At 43.0% G+C, this 17,808-nt stretch overlaps 1 protein-coding gene across 2 annotated transcripts in view; it reads right to left on the bottom strand.

The window, feature by feature from the left end:
• SGCD (sarcoglycan delta) overlaps nucleotides 1–17,808 on the bottom strand; it is a 129,934-nt gene that overhangs the window by 17,369 nt on the left and 94,757 nt on the right. For both annotated transcript variants that reach the window (XM_074155449.1, XM_074155450.1), the window contains one exon: nucleotides 15,075–15,147. In XM_074155449.1, the coding sequence (XP_074011550.1) occupies nucleotides 15,075–15,147 (73 nt within the window). The remainder of the gene's footprint in view (nucleotides 1–15,074; nucleotides 15,148–17,808) is intronic.

Raw genomic sequence — 17,808 nt, forward strand, 5'->3', positions numbered from 1 at the left:
TCAATGGGACCGTGAGTCCCATCACACAGGTCTCTCAACAGAACCTGACTCTGGCTTAAACAGGAGGGGAGAGGGAGACAGCTGCCTCTTACAAAACTTGGAAATTGCAATTAATTTTCTGTCCCTCAGATGTTATTAAGTTCACTGCAGTTCTTCTCTCCATCTTACTCCAATGATTCCCACAGCCCTCTTTTTTCCTGTGTACTGCTATAGAGCAACTCACCAGTTTTAAACATCATTTACCCTAAAAACAAGCTTTTGCAATTTTTGGGTAACAGGTGATGACACTAATGGAGTACCCAGGGCAGAGTCACTGAAACCACACAACCAAACCAGTATAAACATACTCCGCCACTTCAAAAGAGTTCAAACAACTCCATCCCAGCAGCACTTGTGGTGCACGAGGTAGGATCTGCCTTCCCACAGCCTGCAGGGCTGAGCTCCTGCCATGGGAATGCCTGCCTGGGGCTGCAGGGCACAGCTCTGGCTGCGGGGATGTGGAGTCACACCAGGGGACAGGTTTCATCCAGCGATGCTGACTACACTCCTAGTACACTTCTACAGATGACAGCATACAGAGTAACTTTATCTCCTCTAAAAGATATCTTTTATAAAGCAGTCACATCCTGACAGTCATGCTGCTTTAACTTTACTGCTCTAGTTAGAGGTATGATGTGGGGAGAACTTAAAGAGATATAACTGGACAGGCCTGTTTTAATTGTTCCCACTAGACCTGTGCTCTGTGACCTTGGACATCTACAGAGCCATAAATATGAGCTTTGATTGCTGTTCCCATAGTGACTGGCAGGAAGAACACACTGGAGGGTGGACTAGGACTGCTTCAAGCAGGCAAGCAGCAACTGGAAATGATTAAGTTCAGAAGCTCTGGGGACACTAATGTCACTGCAGGCCAGCCAACCTGGAAGATAAACATTGCTGGGCACTGCGAAAATGATTTTTCTATTTGCTTTCCGCTGAGAGAGTGAACTGGGCTATACTATAGGCACTGGGCTTGGCAAATGAGACTGGGAGCTCTTCTGAGGCAAATTTGCCAGTCCTTTCTGCTGCTGGAGATGTTAAAGCCTGTTACGTTTGTGCTGTGCACACTTACTGCTGAGGAAGAGGAACATCAGCCCCTGAGCTCAGTTAGACCTGCAGAGCAGGCCCTGCTGATGCACAGAGAACATTTCTACCTGGAGCAACACACGGCGTGGGAGGTTAAATCGCCCCATGCAAAGCTGCCAGGTAGCCGGGCTGTCCCTCTTCCAGTGCCAAAGCCAGCGCGGTTACCTCTACAGCGCTCTGCATTGCGCACCAAGGGCTGTCACAGGGTTTGGTGTGGAAATGGGAGACCTTTGGCATCCCACTCCAAAAGGGTAAGGACTTGGTGGATGCAATTGGACAGGGGAATGCAGCTTGTCCTGCGACTGTGACATCCAGCTCTTCCTCCCACTGTGCTCCGTGCTGTGAGTACAGAAATAGAATTCAAATAGCTCTAAACTCTCCTATTTCAATATAAGAAATGGTAGGGTTTCAGGAAAAACGGAGAGACACATGCTGGTGGCCTGAGTACACATAAAGGCAGCTCAGGAATATTTATATTAGCAGAGTGCACAGCGGGAAAAGCTGAGCCGTGCTAAAGGCAAAGCTGCCAGAGTATTTCCGAGTGACTTGCTCAATAGCACGGCGTGGTGTGCTTGCTGGCTGCCCATCCACACGCTGCTTCATTAACTCCCCAGCAATCAGGGCCTTACACAGCACAGAAGAATGGAATTTACACATGGTCAAATATAGCATTGCCCATAGATCACTCAAAGTTATATCCCTCAAATACACAACAGCCTCGCTGTCTCCATGAGTATATTAAGATGCGGAATGGAAAATAGCTGTTTGACCATCCAGGGTAAATCAGTAGTTATTCAGATGGAAAGTAAGACAGAATCTACCTGTCTATACACTTTGTACACTATCCAAAGTCTCCAATTCACATATACTAAACTCTTCAGACTTTGGTACTGTGGTAACTTTAGTGCCAAAAGAAAAGAGATACGCCAATAAAAGAAGAAGTATAAGGCATCACTTCTCCCTTACTACATACAGCACTTTCACATATATACATAGGTCTGTTAAAAAAACATGGTAATTCTGACATCTTTTGAAGTCAAGATTACATGGTCTTTTATGAGAAGTTTAGTGGCGTGCCACAGGGAGACACCGTGCTATTCTCACGCAATAACAGATCATCCCAGTCTCTGTGCCTCTCGCCTTCCACCGAAAGTAGATCCCACCATTTTTCAAGTAGTTGGGTCCGATTTGCAAAGTCTGCACATTCTTATAGTGACCACAAGCACTTAAAGCATCAGCTTTTTTTCCTAAGTTTAGTTCCTCTTTTTTTTTTTTTTTAAAGTAGCAAATGCCAGAATTGTCCAACATTCTTTTTTAAAATGACTGGCTCATGACCCCTGACGTTTATACAGTATGGGCCATCATACTCTGAAAAAAACAAGCATTACAAAAGATGAATCTCTTCAGTGCTCAAATGTCTTAAGTTACGTTTGGAAATATTGACTAATAATAATTATTGCCTGCTCTGCTTCACTGTTTCTCTTTGAGAAAATGCAGCTCTTGAACTGTAGAAAATGACACTTCTAAGAAAAATTTTGCATTTTTCTGACTGCAACAAACCATATGGAGAGTGGCTGATGCGTCCTAACGGATAACACATATACTAGCAGCTTCCTAGAGTACTTATCCCTGAACAGAAGGGAGCTCTGCAGAAGTGGCCTGGGTAGCTCCATAAACCAATGCCACACCGTTAATTCCTGACAGTTACTAAAAATTAAAGGATGGTCAATTTTAAGGATTGGTACTACCAAAGTCTTGCAATTGTTCTTTCAAGAGAGCCACAGTCTCCATTTGGGGAGCAAGAGAACCATTGTATGTAAGTATTCAGTGGCTCTGCTGAAATTTCAGCCTCACTCTTCGAATACTAATTTTGATATTCATCGCTCTAAGTAAAAGCACAGCCAAAGATGTTGCTTTTGTTTATATCAAGTTTTTTTCCCCGGGAAATTGAAACCAAAAAAAGCATTTGCTTTGTTGTAGAATCATTCAGTTCCACTGGCAGGTTAGCCATTGCTGTAATCTACCATAGCCTGGACTAGGAAAGCCAGACACTAAGGAAATTGTATGTGCTTTGCTTCACTTAGAGACAGAGAACTGGCATCTAGCTAGAGGAAAGCTTTCTCAAAGAGATGATTATGAAACCAACACTAGCTTTGGTATCGCACAGACATTCTGACATACTGTGTGAGTCAGAGAAACACTTTTAATGTGTATCTGAGCACCTTTGCCTGCAGAATTCCCATTGCATTGACACCGATTCCCCTTTCAAGTCACATCAGTTCACAAGGTATGATGCAACATCATTGAAAATGTGCATGTATTTATTAGGGGTTACAGCATAAAATACGCAGGCACCTTGAAATATATTTTATGCTGTGATGGAAGGCAGAGTGACTGAATATATGTCAGAGGTTTATGATGAACTCTGAAGTGTCTTCATTTAAGAGGGAGCATCCTTTTTTATAGGCATCCTTTATTGCTTGATTTATTCCTTCTATCTGTAACTAACCTCTAGACTCATAGATTTAGACTCCTGGTGTGATGTTGCTTGAATGCCATGCATCTCAGAGCTCTGCAAAATGTTCCCACAAAGTCATTGCTCGGTCCTCTCTCACTGCTCAGAACAATGCCAATGGATGGAGACATTAAATGATGCCCCACTGCTCGACTGAGAACCCATAAAATCAACATATTTAATGGATGTTTTAGAAAATTTGTCACATGCTAAGCAGGAAAGAGCAGGAAAAGACTAGGTGAGATTTAGTGTTCCATTTTCCACTCTCTAGCAGTATTGCCCTTGATGTTTTCAGTAAGACCTTTCATGGGAACCTTTTTTTGAATAAAGGCAAAGCATTGCCTACAGGATTTAGCCTACTAATACTAACACCAAAACTGCATCGGTAATCCCACGTTACCAAAGTTCCTGTACTTCAACAAGTATTAGTGAATTAAGCCATGCAGTATGCTATACACCTAAAGGTTTGGATTTGGTGAGGAGCAGAAACACCTTGCCCAAATCTCCTGGCACCGTACAGTTGGGACTGGCTTTTTCCATTGTGCTCCCAGCACAGTTCCTTCTGCCCCGTGGGAACAGGAATTGATTATCTGGTACTGAGAGGTTTGGAGGCTTTAGACAGAAATGAACAGCAATTACGAAGGACTTAATTTTTGTACCCTAAAAGGCTCTGTCAAAAATGTCATTTGTAATTAATTAGAAGTGTATAAATCTGAAAAAAGCATGTTAAAGTCAAGTAGTTTTTAACCCAGGGGACTCTGGGTTTCAGCCACTGGTGGAAAGCTCAGGACATTTTCACAAATTTCTCTGTGCTTTCCAGATGATCCTTCTGGCAGCACTTGAGTTTCCAAAATGTAATTATTCAGCTTTATAAAAAAGGTTCCATCTTTAGACACAGCTCCTCAGCTGATTCTTGTAAGATATCCTGTTTTTCTAAAGAGACTTTTAGTGCAATATGAATTTATTACAAACCATTTCACATGCACACACTTCCAATCATACCTTGTGGGTCATAAGAGAGAGAATTTAATTTCAGAAACTTTAGGAAGCAATAATAATCTTTAACCTCTTGCATTGCATAAGAAGATACTGCATATTTTCTATCAAAATGAACAGCTCTAATAACCTTCCATTAATATCCATTTATATTTATTACTCCTTCATTAAATTTAAGACACCAAATCCTTAATATAAAAAACTGACATTTTACTTTACTTCTTTCTCTGACTTTTAAAATGTTAATACTTAAGGAAGTGGACAGGACATGACATTTTTATCACTGCCACACAGTTCAGCACTAGTTGCATAAACCCTTTGTGTCTTGCTTTTTCCCCTTATTATATCAAATATAAGCAGATTTTCAGTGAGTTCACTGGCAGGGAACATCTCCTTACAGCAGCACATCCCCTCATTATCCAGCCCTCTCAGCTGTTCTCAAACTCACCAGGAGACCATTTCCCCTCTGCTTTACAACCTCCTTTATGATCCTTGATGGCCTAAGTTTGGGGTTTTTTTGGTTTACTTTTTTGCTTGATTCCCTCATGTCACTTTATGACACGTCCTCAGCCAGCCTTCCCATAACTGTCCTTAATGACATGAAACCACGCAAAGCGGGAAAGAACATGATTTTCTTTTTGTGTTGTGAAAAGAAAGAGATAACTTATGAACTGAGGAACTGAAGTCAACTCAACATGAGAAACAGAGAATTGCAGCTGAGTTTCAGCTGGCAAAAGAGCTGCCAGGAGGGTCCCAAGAGCCCGACACCCGTCCGTGTTAGCCTAACCAGGAGCGAAGCTCCTCTCCTTCTGCAGTCCTGCACCCTGGCAGATTTGCTCCTCCTCTCCAGAGAACCAAGCTGTATTTCTGAATGTACTTTTCCAGGCTTCCTTGGAGCCACTCACCCGCCTTTAGGCTATTACTGGGTTGAAATCACATTTCTGCTTCCTCATCTCCTGCATGGCCCTGAAGCCATATGACACGGTGTGAAACACATGCTTATGAGTTTGGCTTCTTCTGTCCAAGGACACAATGTCCTTGTGCAGCTGAAAAATGACATTATTTTACTTCCCTGTGTATGTACCGAGGTATGTATTCATCGCAGCCACCTCTGCTGACAGATGAAACGGTGGCTGTCACTTTGCCTTTCAAACCAGCAATACTCCACCTCTAAGACGGTGCTTTCATATGTTTCGCTTCAAAAAACCGCTGCTTTTTCAGTGAGTTACTCCAGTGCCAACTCAGCTGGGAACCAGAGCAGGGGACTGGCAACTTCAGTATTGTCAGCAGAATCTGGAACTAAGGCGGTGAAGTCCACAGTCTTTCAATGTTACTAAGATGGAGAAGAGAAAGAGGAACCACCTGCCAGCTTCTGCATTTCCATTTCCTCCCTTTGTGGGACATGAATGTGCACAAGGTGCAAGATGGGTCACCGACCATCTCCAGTGCAACGCTGCTGAGCCCAGAAAGCGCAAGGCAGCATGCAGCTAATGCTAACAATATGTTATTATTATCCTGCTAAATGAAGTAGAGACCCGGGGAACAACTATGGGTTGTGCAGGGGTCAGTCCCCAAAAAGGGACACAGGTTTGACTGCCGAGTGGTTTGGGTTGGAAGTGATCTTAAAGGTCATCTCGCTCCAACCCCCCTGCCATGGGCAGAGACACCTCCCAGTAGCCCAGGATGCTCAAAGCCCCATCCAACCTGGCCTTTGAACACTTCCAGGGCTGTATTTAGAAAGGTGTTCTCATTAGAGAACTGCCTTCTCATTAGCCATGTGCTGCCTCCTCAGGGAGAGGCAGAACTGAGTCCAAAACCCATTCGAGAGCAGGGAGTGACATTCCCTTAATATGAACTCAGCAACGCCATTTGGCTGGAAATTATTACTATTCAAAACAGCCAGTGGTGCCACAATAACCCGTGGGATAAATCCATACTCCAAAATACACGCGAGGAGTACAGCAGCAGCAGCCACCGCACATTAAAAAGATAAAATCAATTCAAGTCATGAGGAAACAACATAGCTACTCTTGTTTGGCCTAGAGAAAACAACTGTATTCCACAGGAAACATAAATTCAGAATAAAGATTCTGTAGGCACAGTGAATATTTATGATTTCTCTTAATAAGTATACAAAGCACTGCTTTCAAAAGAAAGGATCCCATTACAGTTATGGACGCATTTTTCTCCTCTCTTTAATAGGGTTATGCAACAGCTATTGATTCCTGACTACGGTCTGAAGTACAATTACTGTATTTGTAGAAGTGTCCTTTTCAATCACAGTGGACTTGTATAGCTCAAAGTACCTCACTCGCACTAAATAATAAGTATTATTGCCTTGATACAGCCAGACCCTCCAGCATCGGCAGACGGCAGTAGGAAACAAAACCCCAAGAAACTCCTCACTTGGGCAGGAAAGCGTCCCCACTGTCCTTCCCTATTTTGTACCAAGTTCACGAGAAGTCTGTGTTAAATGCTCGGTTTTAAGGAAGCTGGTTCGTTAACTGCTGCTCTTCAGCAGGCGAAACCCCAGCTGTGGTTCCCATGTTGGGCTCGGCCCGGCTGTGGCGTGGGGAGCTCCCAGGCTCGCCTGCAAAGTGCTCACAGGGAGATGGTCCTTCTTTAAAAGCAGGTACCGAGTGCTGAGTAAGGCAAAGATATTTATTTCGCCTGCTTCACTCTTCATTTCGGGTTTTAGAAATGTGAGATATATAGCTGGAGAGAAGTATAAAGGGATAGAGAGAAATATTAAAGAAAACCACATATTCTTCTACCCAAAAAGCAAACATAGTGTTCAGTGGATTACATTCCTCTCATTTCTTTAAGATAAGAACAGTGTTCAAAGGAAAATCTCCTTCTCTTCTGTGCTATTCAGTCATTTTGAACACGATTACATCCTAAATATCACAGTATTTGCAAAGGATTGGGATCACAGTGATAGGTGGGGTAAGGTGCTTTCCTTGCCACCTTTCTATTTACTTCTGTATTTCATGCTCAATATCCTTGGTACAAATAGCTCTATCTCAAGTACAAATGTTATGATAAAACAATAGCTTTTGAGCGTCTCAGAGAGCATTACAAATGCCGCATCCTAGACCAGCACACCAACTGATTCACGGCGCGGCATCTCCCGACTGCCCCACGTAACAGCAGCACTAGCCAGGCTCTGCTCCAGGCAAACACCTTGCCCAACTGGGATTGAAAGAAGCGCTGGTCAGCCTGCCCTTCTGGCTGGGTAGCTGCCTAACGATTGCTTTTAGGGCACTTATGGCTCAGTAAGTCAATAACCTGCAGATCTTATTACCGTTGACACCCCAAAAATGGTTCCTAGAGCCTGCAGACCAGGTATTCCTCCCAGGGCACAAGCAGTAAGGTATGTCACTCCGGAACATGGCAGCTCTCCTTCATCATTATCAAAATGTAAATGAAAGACAACATTTTCTATAAACATCTGCATTCTAGAGGCTAAAGGGTATTTTCATCATTTTCTGTAAGACCTTTCAAAAAATACCACCTCAGGGAGCAGACTAACCTGCTACACAGATACATCATGTTAGAGGTGTCACCACATCCTTTTAATCAGTGCACAGTCAATATTCTGTATTATATGAATAACTAATTAGTTTCGCAACTTATTTCCACAGATGTCATTGCAAAATCTATCTGAGGAATGTCATCTGCACTTGAGAGAAGGACAAGCATTGTAATTAAGTATTATGGCATTTCACCAGTGTGAGTCTGCCATGGAGTGTGAAATGGCTATAATTCACATTTTTAAGACCTCGCATTTATTAGCATCTATTTTCTACTCAAGGTTAGCGGTGTGCTGCACAGAGAGTTAAAAAAAGCAAAAAAAGCTCGCATTTTTGTTATTCAAATGGATATACATGCATGTCTGACTGTACAGATCGGTCACACCGATAGGGTTTCTCTCAAGTCCCAGAGGACTTCAGGCTCGTACACCTTTGTGAGCAGCACTCGAAGGTTAGATGAATGCTCTGATTACGGAGCAAGAGACATTCTGCTGTTGAAAGCTAATGACAATCCTGGGCGCAACGCACCTGGGCAGGATACAGATCTTGTGTACAAGAAAGATATTCAATCTGAGATAACAGTCAGAATTGATGATTAATATCTTCCAGAAAAAGGCTTTGTTTGCATTAGGAAACCCCTACAGAATAAATGCAGAGAGAGAATAATGAACCGGGCTGTTGGATTTTATTCAGGGCCCAGGAAAAGTTAAACTGGTCTCTGTCTGGAGCCATTGCTCCAGTTGCAATTATGCTGCTTAATAATACGCAGAAGAAGAGGAGTCTTGTGTATCCTCCCACCAACCACCAAATGAGAGGGACATTTCCACTGCTCGATGCCACAGGCTATGCCATTTGGCAGTAATTTCATTTAGAAATCTGCCCCCTTGCCTCCCTGTTCCCACCCCTGTTTTCACTTGAAGTGCCACATAGCTCTCACACCCACACATTGCTGTAGCACAGGGGATACGAGGGCATCTGGGAAGAGCCACACACCCCACTGCAGGCTGCTCAACCACAAATTCTGTCTGCTTTGTCTTTTTTCCCCAGCTTAAGCCTATCTCATTTTTCACTTCAGCAGTATACTGTGTTCCAAACACCTTCCTGCCAAGCTCCCCTTCCTGCCAAGCCCGCTTTCACCGTCCATTAGCCCTCTTCGATGAGGATCTGCCTGTCTACGGACAGATGCTATTAGCAGCTCTGTGAACAGGGCAGGGCCATGATTTATCCAGCCGCTTTAAATCAGCAAAGCTCCGTCAACACCTCTGCCATTTCCCAGGCATGTGCCTCCTGAGCATCTCATCCAAACCTGGGCTTCACCCGCTAAAGACAGGGAAGGAAAGGGCACCAAGAGTTAAATCCCCCCTCTTTCTGCTGCTGGGTATGGAAGAGATGAAGGCCATTCAGAGAAGATTTGCTGGGGTAAGGAAAGGGAACAGCAACCATCTTCTCCCCCTTTTTGCAATAGAAATACTTTACCAGATGGAAAGCCCCAGCAACCAACTGCCTCCTTAACTCCAAGCCTGATATCCAATGGTGTAAATAGATCTCAATACACTGCCCACAAGAAGCCTATGGAAAGACTGCCTTTGATTTGGGAGGGCCGTGGCTTGTCTTCTGTAATAGATGAACAGACAGCAGCTTTGAAGGGATGTCAACAGGCGGAAAGGCTAAAGCAAAGTGGCTGTGGCTGTGAAACCAGCGTGAATTCTCCTCTGAGAAAGTTTCATCTGACAGCACGCATTTCAGGAAGCCTTGGTTGTCATGGGAAAATTGTTAGGTCAGATGTGGTCTCCTAGATTAGAAAATGGAGAGTGATGAGGACCTCTGCCACTCAAAATAAACTCATCAAAGTCCACCTAAATTAGCTTGAAGTTTAGAAACCAGGAACCTGTTCAGTTGTACGCTAATGTGTTGACTTTAGTGGGGATAGTCATATAAATCCAACCCACCTGTGTCACATGAAAATATATTTGTTACAAGTGGAAAGCTCATCCCAAGGCAAAAGTCTGTTGTCTTTTAAGCCAGTAGGACTACCAAAATTATTGGGCTTGCACTGGTATAACAGAGAAAAGAATTGCGTCCTTTCTGGTAAATCAATTGGAAAATAACACCAGCTAGACACAAGGCTACATTGGCCATTTCTCCCTTGATGACACCTCACAGGAATCCCCAAGTGCTTGCTGTAAACTAAACAGTGTTTCAGGATCACTAGTCCTTATAAACTACTTCCATTTCCCACCAATTACTTCCTCTTTCATACCATTTATTTTTTTGCACTTCCTCTAATTGTTATTCTCTTAATCTTTATTAATGTAATGGGTTTTAGACAAACATTATTTGTGTTTGTACTTATTGAAAATGTCTGTGCTGCCTTGTGAAACACAGCTGAGAGAAACCTCAATTCGGTAAGAATTACTGTTTTGCAAAATGAGTATTGTTGCATTAGCTGAGCACTGTATTTAAATTGCTTTTTGTTACAATAGGTCTCACTTGGACTATTTGGATAGTTCAGTACCGTACATGGTAAGGTAGAATTGCACTAATAAAATCAAGCTGCAAGTACATTTCATCTGCCATTTGGTACTTTCAGTGCTTCATAATTAACTTTGGTCAAAAATTACCCCTTCAAGCCCAAGGGATTAATTCTCTCTTAACTATATTTGTGCATTACAGGAAAAACAGTCATCCCTTGGTTTCCTGGCCTTGGATGAGCAGTTTACTATATTTTTAACCTACAATAATTGTGGATGAATTCCAGGTGTGTGCTTGCCCCTCACAGAGTGAACTTCATGCTGTCTGATTTCTTTCTATTTAACTCTGGGAGCAGAAATGCCCTAAACCAGGTTTCCACACTCCGGGTGCCCCTGCCCAGGATGACCTGGACACCGGGGAGGTTCTTAGACTTGCTCTGAGCCCAGGGACTGGGATGGATGCTGTAATGCAGCACCCATCAGGCATACACCCTCCCAGCTTCCAGCACTTAGCACTACAACAACATCCTCCTGACATTTTTTTCTTATATTGGATCATCCACTTTTTAATCCCCTCCTCTCAAATTATTTCCCTTTTTCCTTACTCATTGGCTAGTCTAGGCTTTACCCCTCACCTCGCAAGAGTGCTGATCTTGTGTCTGTTGGACAACTTCTGTTAGCCTCCTTGGCATATATTTGCCTTTTGGAAGAAGATAAATAGAGAAAGGCAGGTGATTCCTGCCAGTGTCAAGGAGATGCTCTCAAGACAGGCTCTTGCCAAGTTACTTGGGTGCTGCTAAAATAATCCGGAGAGAAAAGGTCATCTTGAATTCCACTTTTATACATAGGCAATCACATTACCATGTGTCAAAGACACCAACCTGCATTAAAAAGTCAATTCGGATGAGTACAAATATTTCAAAGTCAAAACAAATCTCCCCAGTCCTCCCCCTAAACTATTTCAGGATGATACTGGATGGCAATGTTAAGCATTCTGAGAATTTGAATATAATTTGAATTTTTTTTCCTTTTTACAGTTTTTGATCAGTTTAGAACCCAATTAGCAACCACCAAAACTTTCAAGAGTCTACAATTACTTTAAATAAATAAAAACATGGAAATATAGTTCTGTTCACAGAACTATATTAAATAGTCTTTCAACCATCCATAGTTCTTAGGTCATTATTAAAGAATATTCTAGATCCCAAATAGGAAACATGAACTGTTGATAACACCCTGCACTGAATAAGCCATTTATGAGCTCTGGCATTTCTACTACAACTGATACTGCGCTGAACTTGCTTTAGGACACATGAGTCTCTCCGCAACTTAGGAGAGCACCTCCTGAGAAGACTCAGCAGCCAAGTCCAGACCTAGCTCAAACAAGCACCAAACCAATTTTTGCAGCCTTGTGGCTCTCTGATGGGCTTAGCTTGTGGGGAGAAAGCTCTGCACATATTGCCCCCTGCTCCATCTAAACCATTGCAGACAGAAGTGTTTTAAAAAAGGCACTCAGAAAAAAGGACCACCCCTTGCCTGTTGTTCAGGATGGTGACCACCTTGTAGAGCAGGCGGTTACTAATAAATGAAAGGCTATATGAACCGAAGACCGTTTGTCAGCTAAACGGGGACAGAACGTCTGTTGAGAACTTGTGCATCACCACTCAAAGCGTGTCAGTCTTTGTGACACATGGGCATGACTGGAGGCCTTTGGGAGATGGGAGGAAAAGAAGAAAAGAAATAAGAGATGACTGGCATAATGGCGTACTGCCTATCTTGCAGGGGAAATCAGTCTGTCTGTTAAGGAGAGGAGGAAGGGAAAGAAGACATACAGATGGTCTGACTCCCAGTGGTGACAGGAGCAGTTGGTCTCCTCTCTGTCTGGTAGTGACAGTCGCTGTCACCTTCTTTTGAAGTCTCCTAAAGAAGTGGGAGTCAGTATGGTACTGAAAAGAGCAAATGGCTAAATCACGTAACTAATGGTAACCATTCGGTCTAGAAAGAGTGATGGAGGTTGGTGGCGTCTGGTGACAGTCTGCAATAGCTGAATGTGCACTTTCCCAAAAAAAAGGTCTTTTAGAGTCAAACCAGCTACTGAGTGCATGTTTACAATACTGCTTTCCTAGCAGTGTATGACAGCTTGGGACCCATGGGCTGCAATCTCATTCAGTCCCATTTCACTGCAGCATGTTTTTAAATAGGCCAAAAGGACGCCTTATGCAGACACATTGCTATCAAAATAGGAAGGTGCCAAAAAATGTCTCCCCAGAGTAAGATTATTTCCTCTGTGAACTCTGTACTGTACCCAAAAGGCACCATTTTACCTAAGAAGCAGCCAGTGCTCCAACACGTAGAGAGAGAAAGCGATGGTTCTTGGTTTGGGGAGGAATAGAGCATTTGCTCTTGGGAAACCTTGCTTTCTCAACACTGTGATACCATTGTCTCTTTTCTTCTCAGGGTGGTGGAAAAAACATTTCTTTTTCCCAAGATAAAATTTTCAGAAGCACACAAAATGTTTTAGAACCCTGTGGGACTTTTTTTTTTTTTTTTCAAAGTAAACAATATTCAATGATTATCCCTTAAAAAAAGAAAAAGAAAAAAACCCACCAGATTTTTACAGGATTTTTTTCACCCGGTCCACTAATTTCAATGAAAGTCAGTTATCTAACAGCTCTCTACATAAAACAAGCAAAATAACAACATGAATTTAAAGCAGACCAAATACACCGAATCAACCCCTCACAGGGATGCTGCCATTAATTCATTTCAATTTCATTTAGCTTAATTCTCTTTGGAACAGAAGCATACTCAATCAGATTAAGGCCATTTTAATTCACATTTGTCCTCTCTAATATGACACCCTACACTTCTTTGGATTAAATTCCCTTCCCATGTTTAGAAAAGTCCTAAGTAACCACAAACTTGTACCTAAATCTTCTTGCATTTCTCTTGTGCTACTGAAAACAGAACCTGGTTTTGTAAGTTATTTAGATGCTATTGGATAATTCAATCGTGATATTGATTTTTTTTTTCTTTTTTTCTGAAAGTATCAGCAAAGATGGGCTGTGCCAGAAAGCCTTTGTCACGTGAACCTCACCTACAAATCCAGCCACCCCGCTGACTGCTCCGTTTGCTTGCTCTGCCCGGAGAACTGGAGGGTGCATGTGCTCTGCAGCACTGCTCCCTGCCCTCCCTGTGGCTTCTTCCACCACAGCAGACCCTGGAGCTGCCCTGGTAGCTGTGTCAGGCTGAGCAAAGACCCTCTTTCCTCTTTTTTTAAAGGAAGTGTGCCAAGATTGGCAAAACCACAAGGCAGGGTTAAAGTCACTGCATGGAGAAAGAGAACAAACTTTCACAACAAACCGAATCACGCCACCACTGCACTTGTTGTCTGACATACGATTCCCCAGAGCGCAAAATGGGAACAATCAGAGCATTTCCAGAGAGAAACTGAAAGATAGAGATACACCCAAGGGAAGGCAGCCAGGATACTCTTCATCTTCCACAGCGATCTACCTGGGCCATAACTATCCCCAGCATTTGAGCAGAGAGAGTTAATGAGAGGTCCTCTCCCATCTCCGTGCATCTGCAGTGAATCTGCAGAGCTCCTGCACAACTTCAGCTGTCTGAAGATTGCTTCATCCCCAGCACTTTCCAGGAAAGGAGAGTTTGCAACCCAAGACCTAAGGACAAGATGTCCTCCTGGAGATTTTTTTTTCACCTCTTCTCTCTCTCTCTCTTTTGCTAAGGAAGGATAATTAGAGCATTGATGGCAAACTCCTACAGCCCTCTTGGTCAGAAAATATCAGGAGATTCAGTCAATAATTTCTTAGGCCATATGATCAGTCTCTTTTCAGAGACGAGTCATCCAAACTAACCTGTAGTGCCACACTTTTTTAAAAAAAAAAAAAAAAATATAATGCCCAGCATTAGCTTAAGGGCAAAGCTAGTTCTCTGGAGCTGTGCTGTTTATTCCCTCCTGATATATTGCTGTCAGCAAGCGGCATCTCTGCGAGTGTCAGCAGTTACATGCATGCACAGCTAGACCCTGTATAGGTCAGGGAGGGTTTGCATTTCTGCAAGACAGATAATGCCAGAGAGCATTATCCTTTTTCCTGCTCCTACTCCCTGTGATTCAGAACCTCCCTACACAACCAGAAAAAGATTTCTCTATTTTCTTACAAATGCTGAACCCAGGGTATGCAGAGAATGTTGCAGAGGAGAAACGATGCTCTTGTGACCTGTGACTGCCTTTAGCTTGGTCATATTACATGTAAACATGGCAGGTCCCTTCTCTTCCATGGCATCCTCTTGGTGATGCCTTCCAAAGTGAATCCCCAAGCACTTATGCAAAAGCAGAAATGATGCCCAGCAACACACACAACTCCAACCAGGCACCACTGAGTTACCGTTAAACCACATTCCAAAGTTTACCTTAGTTCCTTGAAGGGGTCTGCCCTGACATTGGGAGTTTCTATAGATTTAGGGAACACTGTGCCTTCTGCTCCTGAAATCACAAAACAAAACAGAAGACAAATTGTAAACATTATAAGCTGTTATCAGGGGAGTGATTGTCAAATCATACCTAGGTGCATTTTAACCCGTTGTCTGACCCCACTCCTCTCTTGCACGCATCCCTTCTGTCCCCAGGAAAAGCCAGACCTTGATCATCTGAAATTGATTGCCTTCATTACAGCTGGGATTTGCCTGTAAACTGCACTTCTGGCTGTAAAAGCAGCTGCTTGCACCCCGACTGTGGGAAGTGTTTGCTGACCCAACTGATGCAGGGAGCTTGGAAAAGACACCCCCTTAGTAACCAGGCATCTAATCCAGCTACGCTCCTCGTTAATGAACCTGGATGAATGTCATGACATTACTTCTTTTGCTGGGCTCTGAGAGATACTGAAAGGAGAAATCCAAATTTTGGCTGGATCACTGCAAATGTCTCTCTGGTCAGGCTGTGCTCCTGCCTGGGGAAGAAGAGGGAGGTGTCTGCCTGATGAAATGTAGCACAAGCCGGCAGCAGATTCTGCTCTAGTCCCAGCCTGGCCACCGGCTCGATGTGTGACCCAGAAGTCATTTAATTTCTGCTCACTTCCCCCTTCTCTTAGAGATGGTGGGGAAGGCAGCACTATCCCCATTTGCTGACTGTTTTTAGATTGCAAGCTGTCAACTGCTAGGTAATATGAACAGCTTTCCTAAGTTTCAGGCCACTGCAATCCTCTTCTGTGGCCACCTGTATATCCCAGGTTGGACCATTTCACCCAGCCATCCCTGCATCAGGTCTGTGTTTTGTCACCGAGCCATGCTGTGTCTCTCTAGAAAGACGTGCTCTCTCCGTATCCTTGTTTTAAGCCAAAGGCAGCCCATGCCACTCTCTGGTAAACCTTTCCACTAATTGCTCTAATCTAAACGTGCATCTAATCTGAACTGGTCTCACTTCAGCTTTCAGCTTTCATCCTGGCCAATCAGCCCTGCTTGAGCAGACTTTCCACCCTCTATAGGTAGTTACTGACAGTGACCCAACCACCCCAACCTTCTCTGATTCTCTGAAAAGTTACGGCTTTCTGAATCATTCACCGCGAAGCAGAGTTTTTGGACTTCTCATTGCTCTTTTCTGAACCCATTCTACTTTTAAAATATTCTATTGGGGCACAGGGCTCCTCAAGTGCTGCCACTGATGCTCTATGTTCTTTTTTATTTCCTTATTTTTTTCTTTGATAAAAGCTATTGGTGGTAACCACAATCCTGACGAGACCTTTTACATATACTGTTGGAGATTTATCATGTGCTATTATAATGGTTACCTATGTGCAGTCTGGAAGTCACCACTATAGAACAAAAAATGTTCTGAGATGATGCAAAACATGCTAATACAACATACTTCTGCAACTCCTGCTATAACTGACAAACACCTGTGGCTTCACTAAGACCACACTTTCTTTGCACTGAAATAAATTAACTAAGCTGCGTTAAAGAAAAAAAAAAAAAAAAGAAAGAAAAAAGCACTCTAACGTTTATAAAAAAAACCAACTCCTTTTTAACTTGGAGAAAAACAAAGTAAGCTGAAAGATGATAAAAGCAGTCTAAAGTTTGAAGCTTTATACTTGGGAATTGAAATTGATCCTATGGCACAGTACAGATATTTAGCTCTTAACTTTACTATAAGCCTTCATCGTTACAAGTTGTCAAAAGCAGCTGTAACTTGCCAGCCATGAAGGTTATTATTATCAGATCTGTCCTCTCTCAACAGTTTCCAAATGATTTAAGTCTCTGCTTATCCACACAATTGCCTCGGCTATTAGCTTTGCAATGAAAACTTAGCAAAAGACGCAGCCTGCACAAATCTGCATAATGAAACAATGATTTTTCGAGGGGAGGAAGAGGAGATAGTGCAGCTGGAGAGGTGCACATAGATATTCTTGTACCCTTTCCACCTGGATTGCTTAAATGGTGACTTTATACTGGTAATTTTAATTTGTTTTTACACACTAAGTCAGCTACTTAAGTTATGCAAAGCCCAAAATAACAATCTGCATGTAATCAGAAATGCCTGCTGAATAAGGAGAAAGTTTATCACATTTCTAATGACTTGGGGTTTTCCAGGCTTTCATTATTTAATTTAAATGCAGGAAGCAACTTTGGAAACACAGCCAGTGAAGACTCCAATGCAGTCATTTCAGGAAGGTTGAAAATAAAAAAGTCTGTTATTCCTTTCCTCCACCTCTTTGTTTTCCTTTCCCTACACAGAGTTCTTAAACCGTCTTTTCCCATCTTCTTTATTCCCAGATCCATGGAAGAGTCCCTTATGCACTGGGAACAGGAATGGGAGTTCCAAATCCTTCTGTCTCTCTGCTTTGATATGAATTAGAAGTGAATGCTACCTGCCTTGATAAGGCTTCTTGCTTCAACAATATCATCTCTTATTATTCTGTTTTAAGAACACAAGATCTCCCAAAGGGCCACCTGTCCCTGTCACTGAGTAGGACATCAGCCACGAGGGGATGCTGAGGGACCAGGACTGAGACATCCCTCCCTTGACTCTGGCTGTCAGCAGCTAAGGGACTCCTTGAGCTGGCAGCATCATTCAGCCACTGGAGAGACACTGATAATCTTTCCTCACCTCAGCTAATTACCATTTTAAGCATCCTCGTTTCTGTAGCAGAGG

The sequence above is a fragment of the Numenius arquata genome, chromosome 11 (genome assembly GCF_964106895.1).
Source record: "Numenius arquata chromosome 11, bNumArq3.hap1.1, whole genome shotgun sequence".
Taxonomy (NCBI): domain Eukaryota; kingdom Metazoa; phylum Chordata; class Aves; order Charadriiformes; family Scolopacidae; genus Numenius; species Numenius arquata.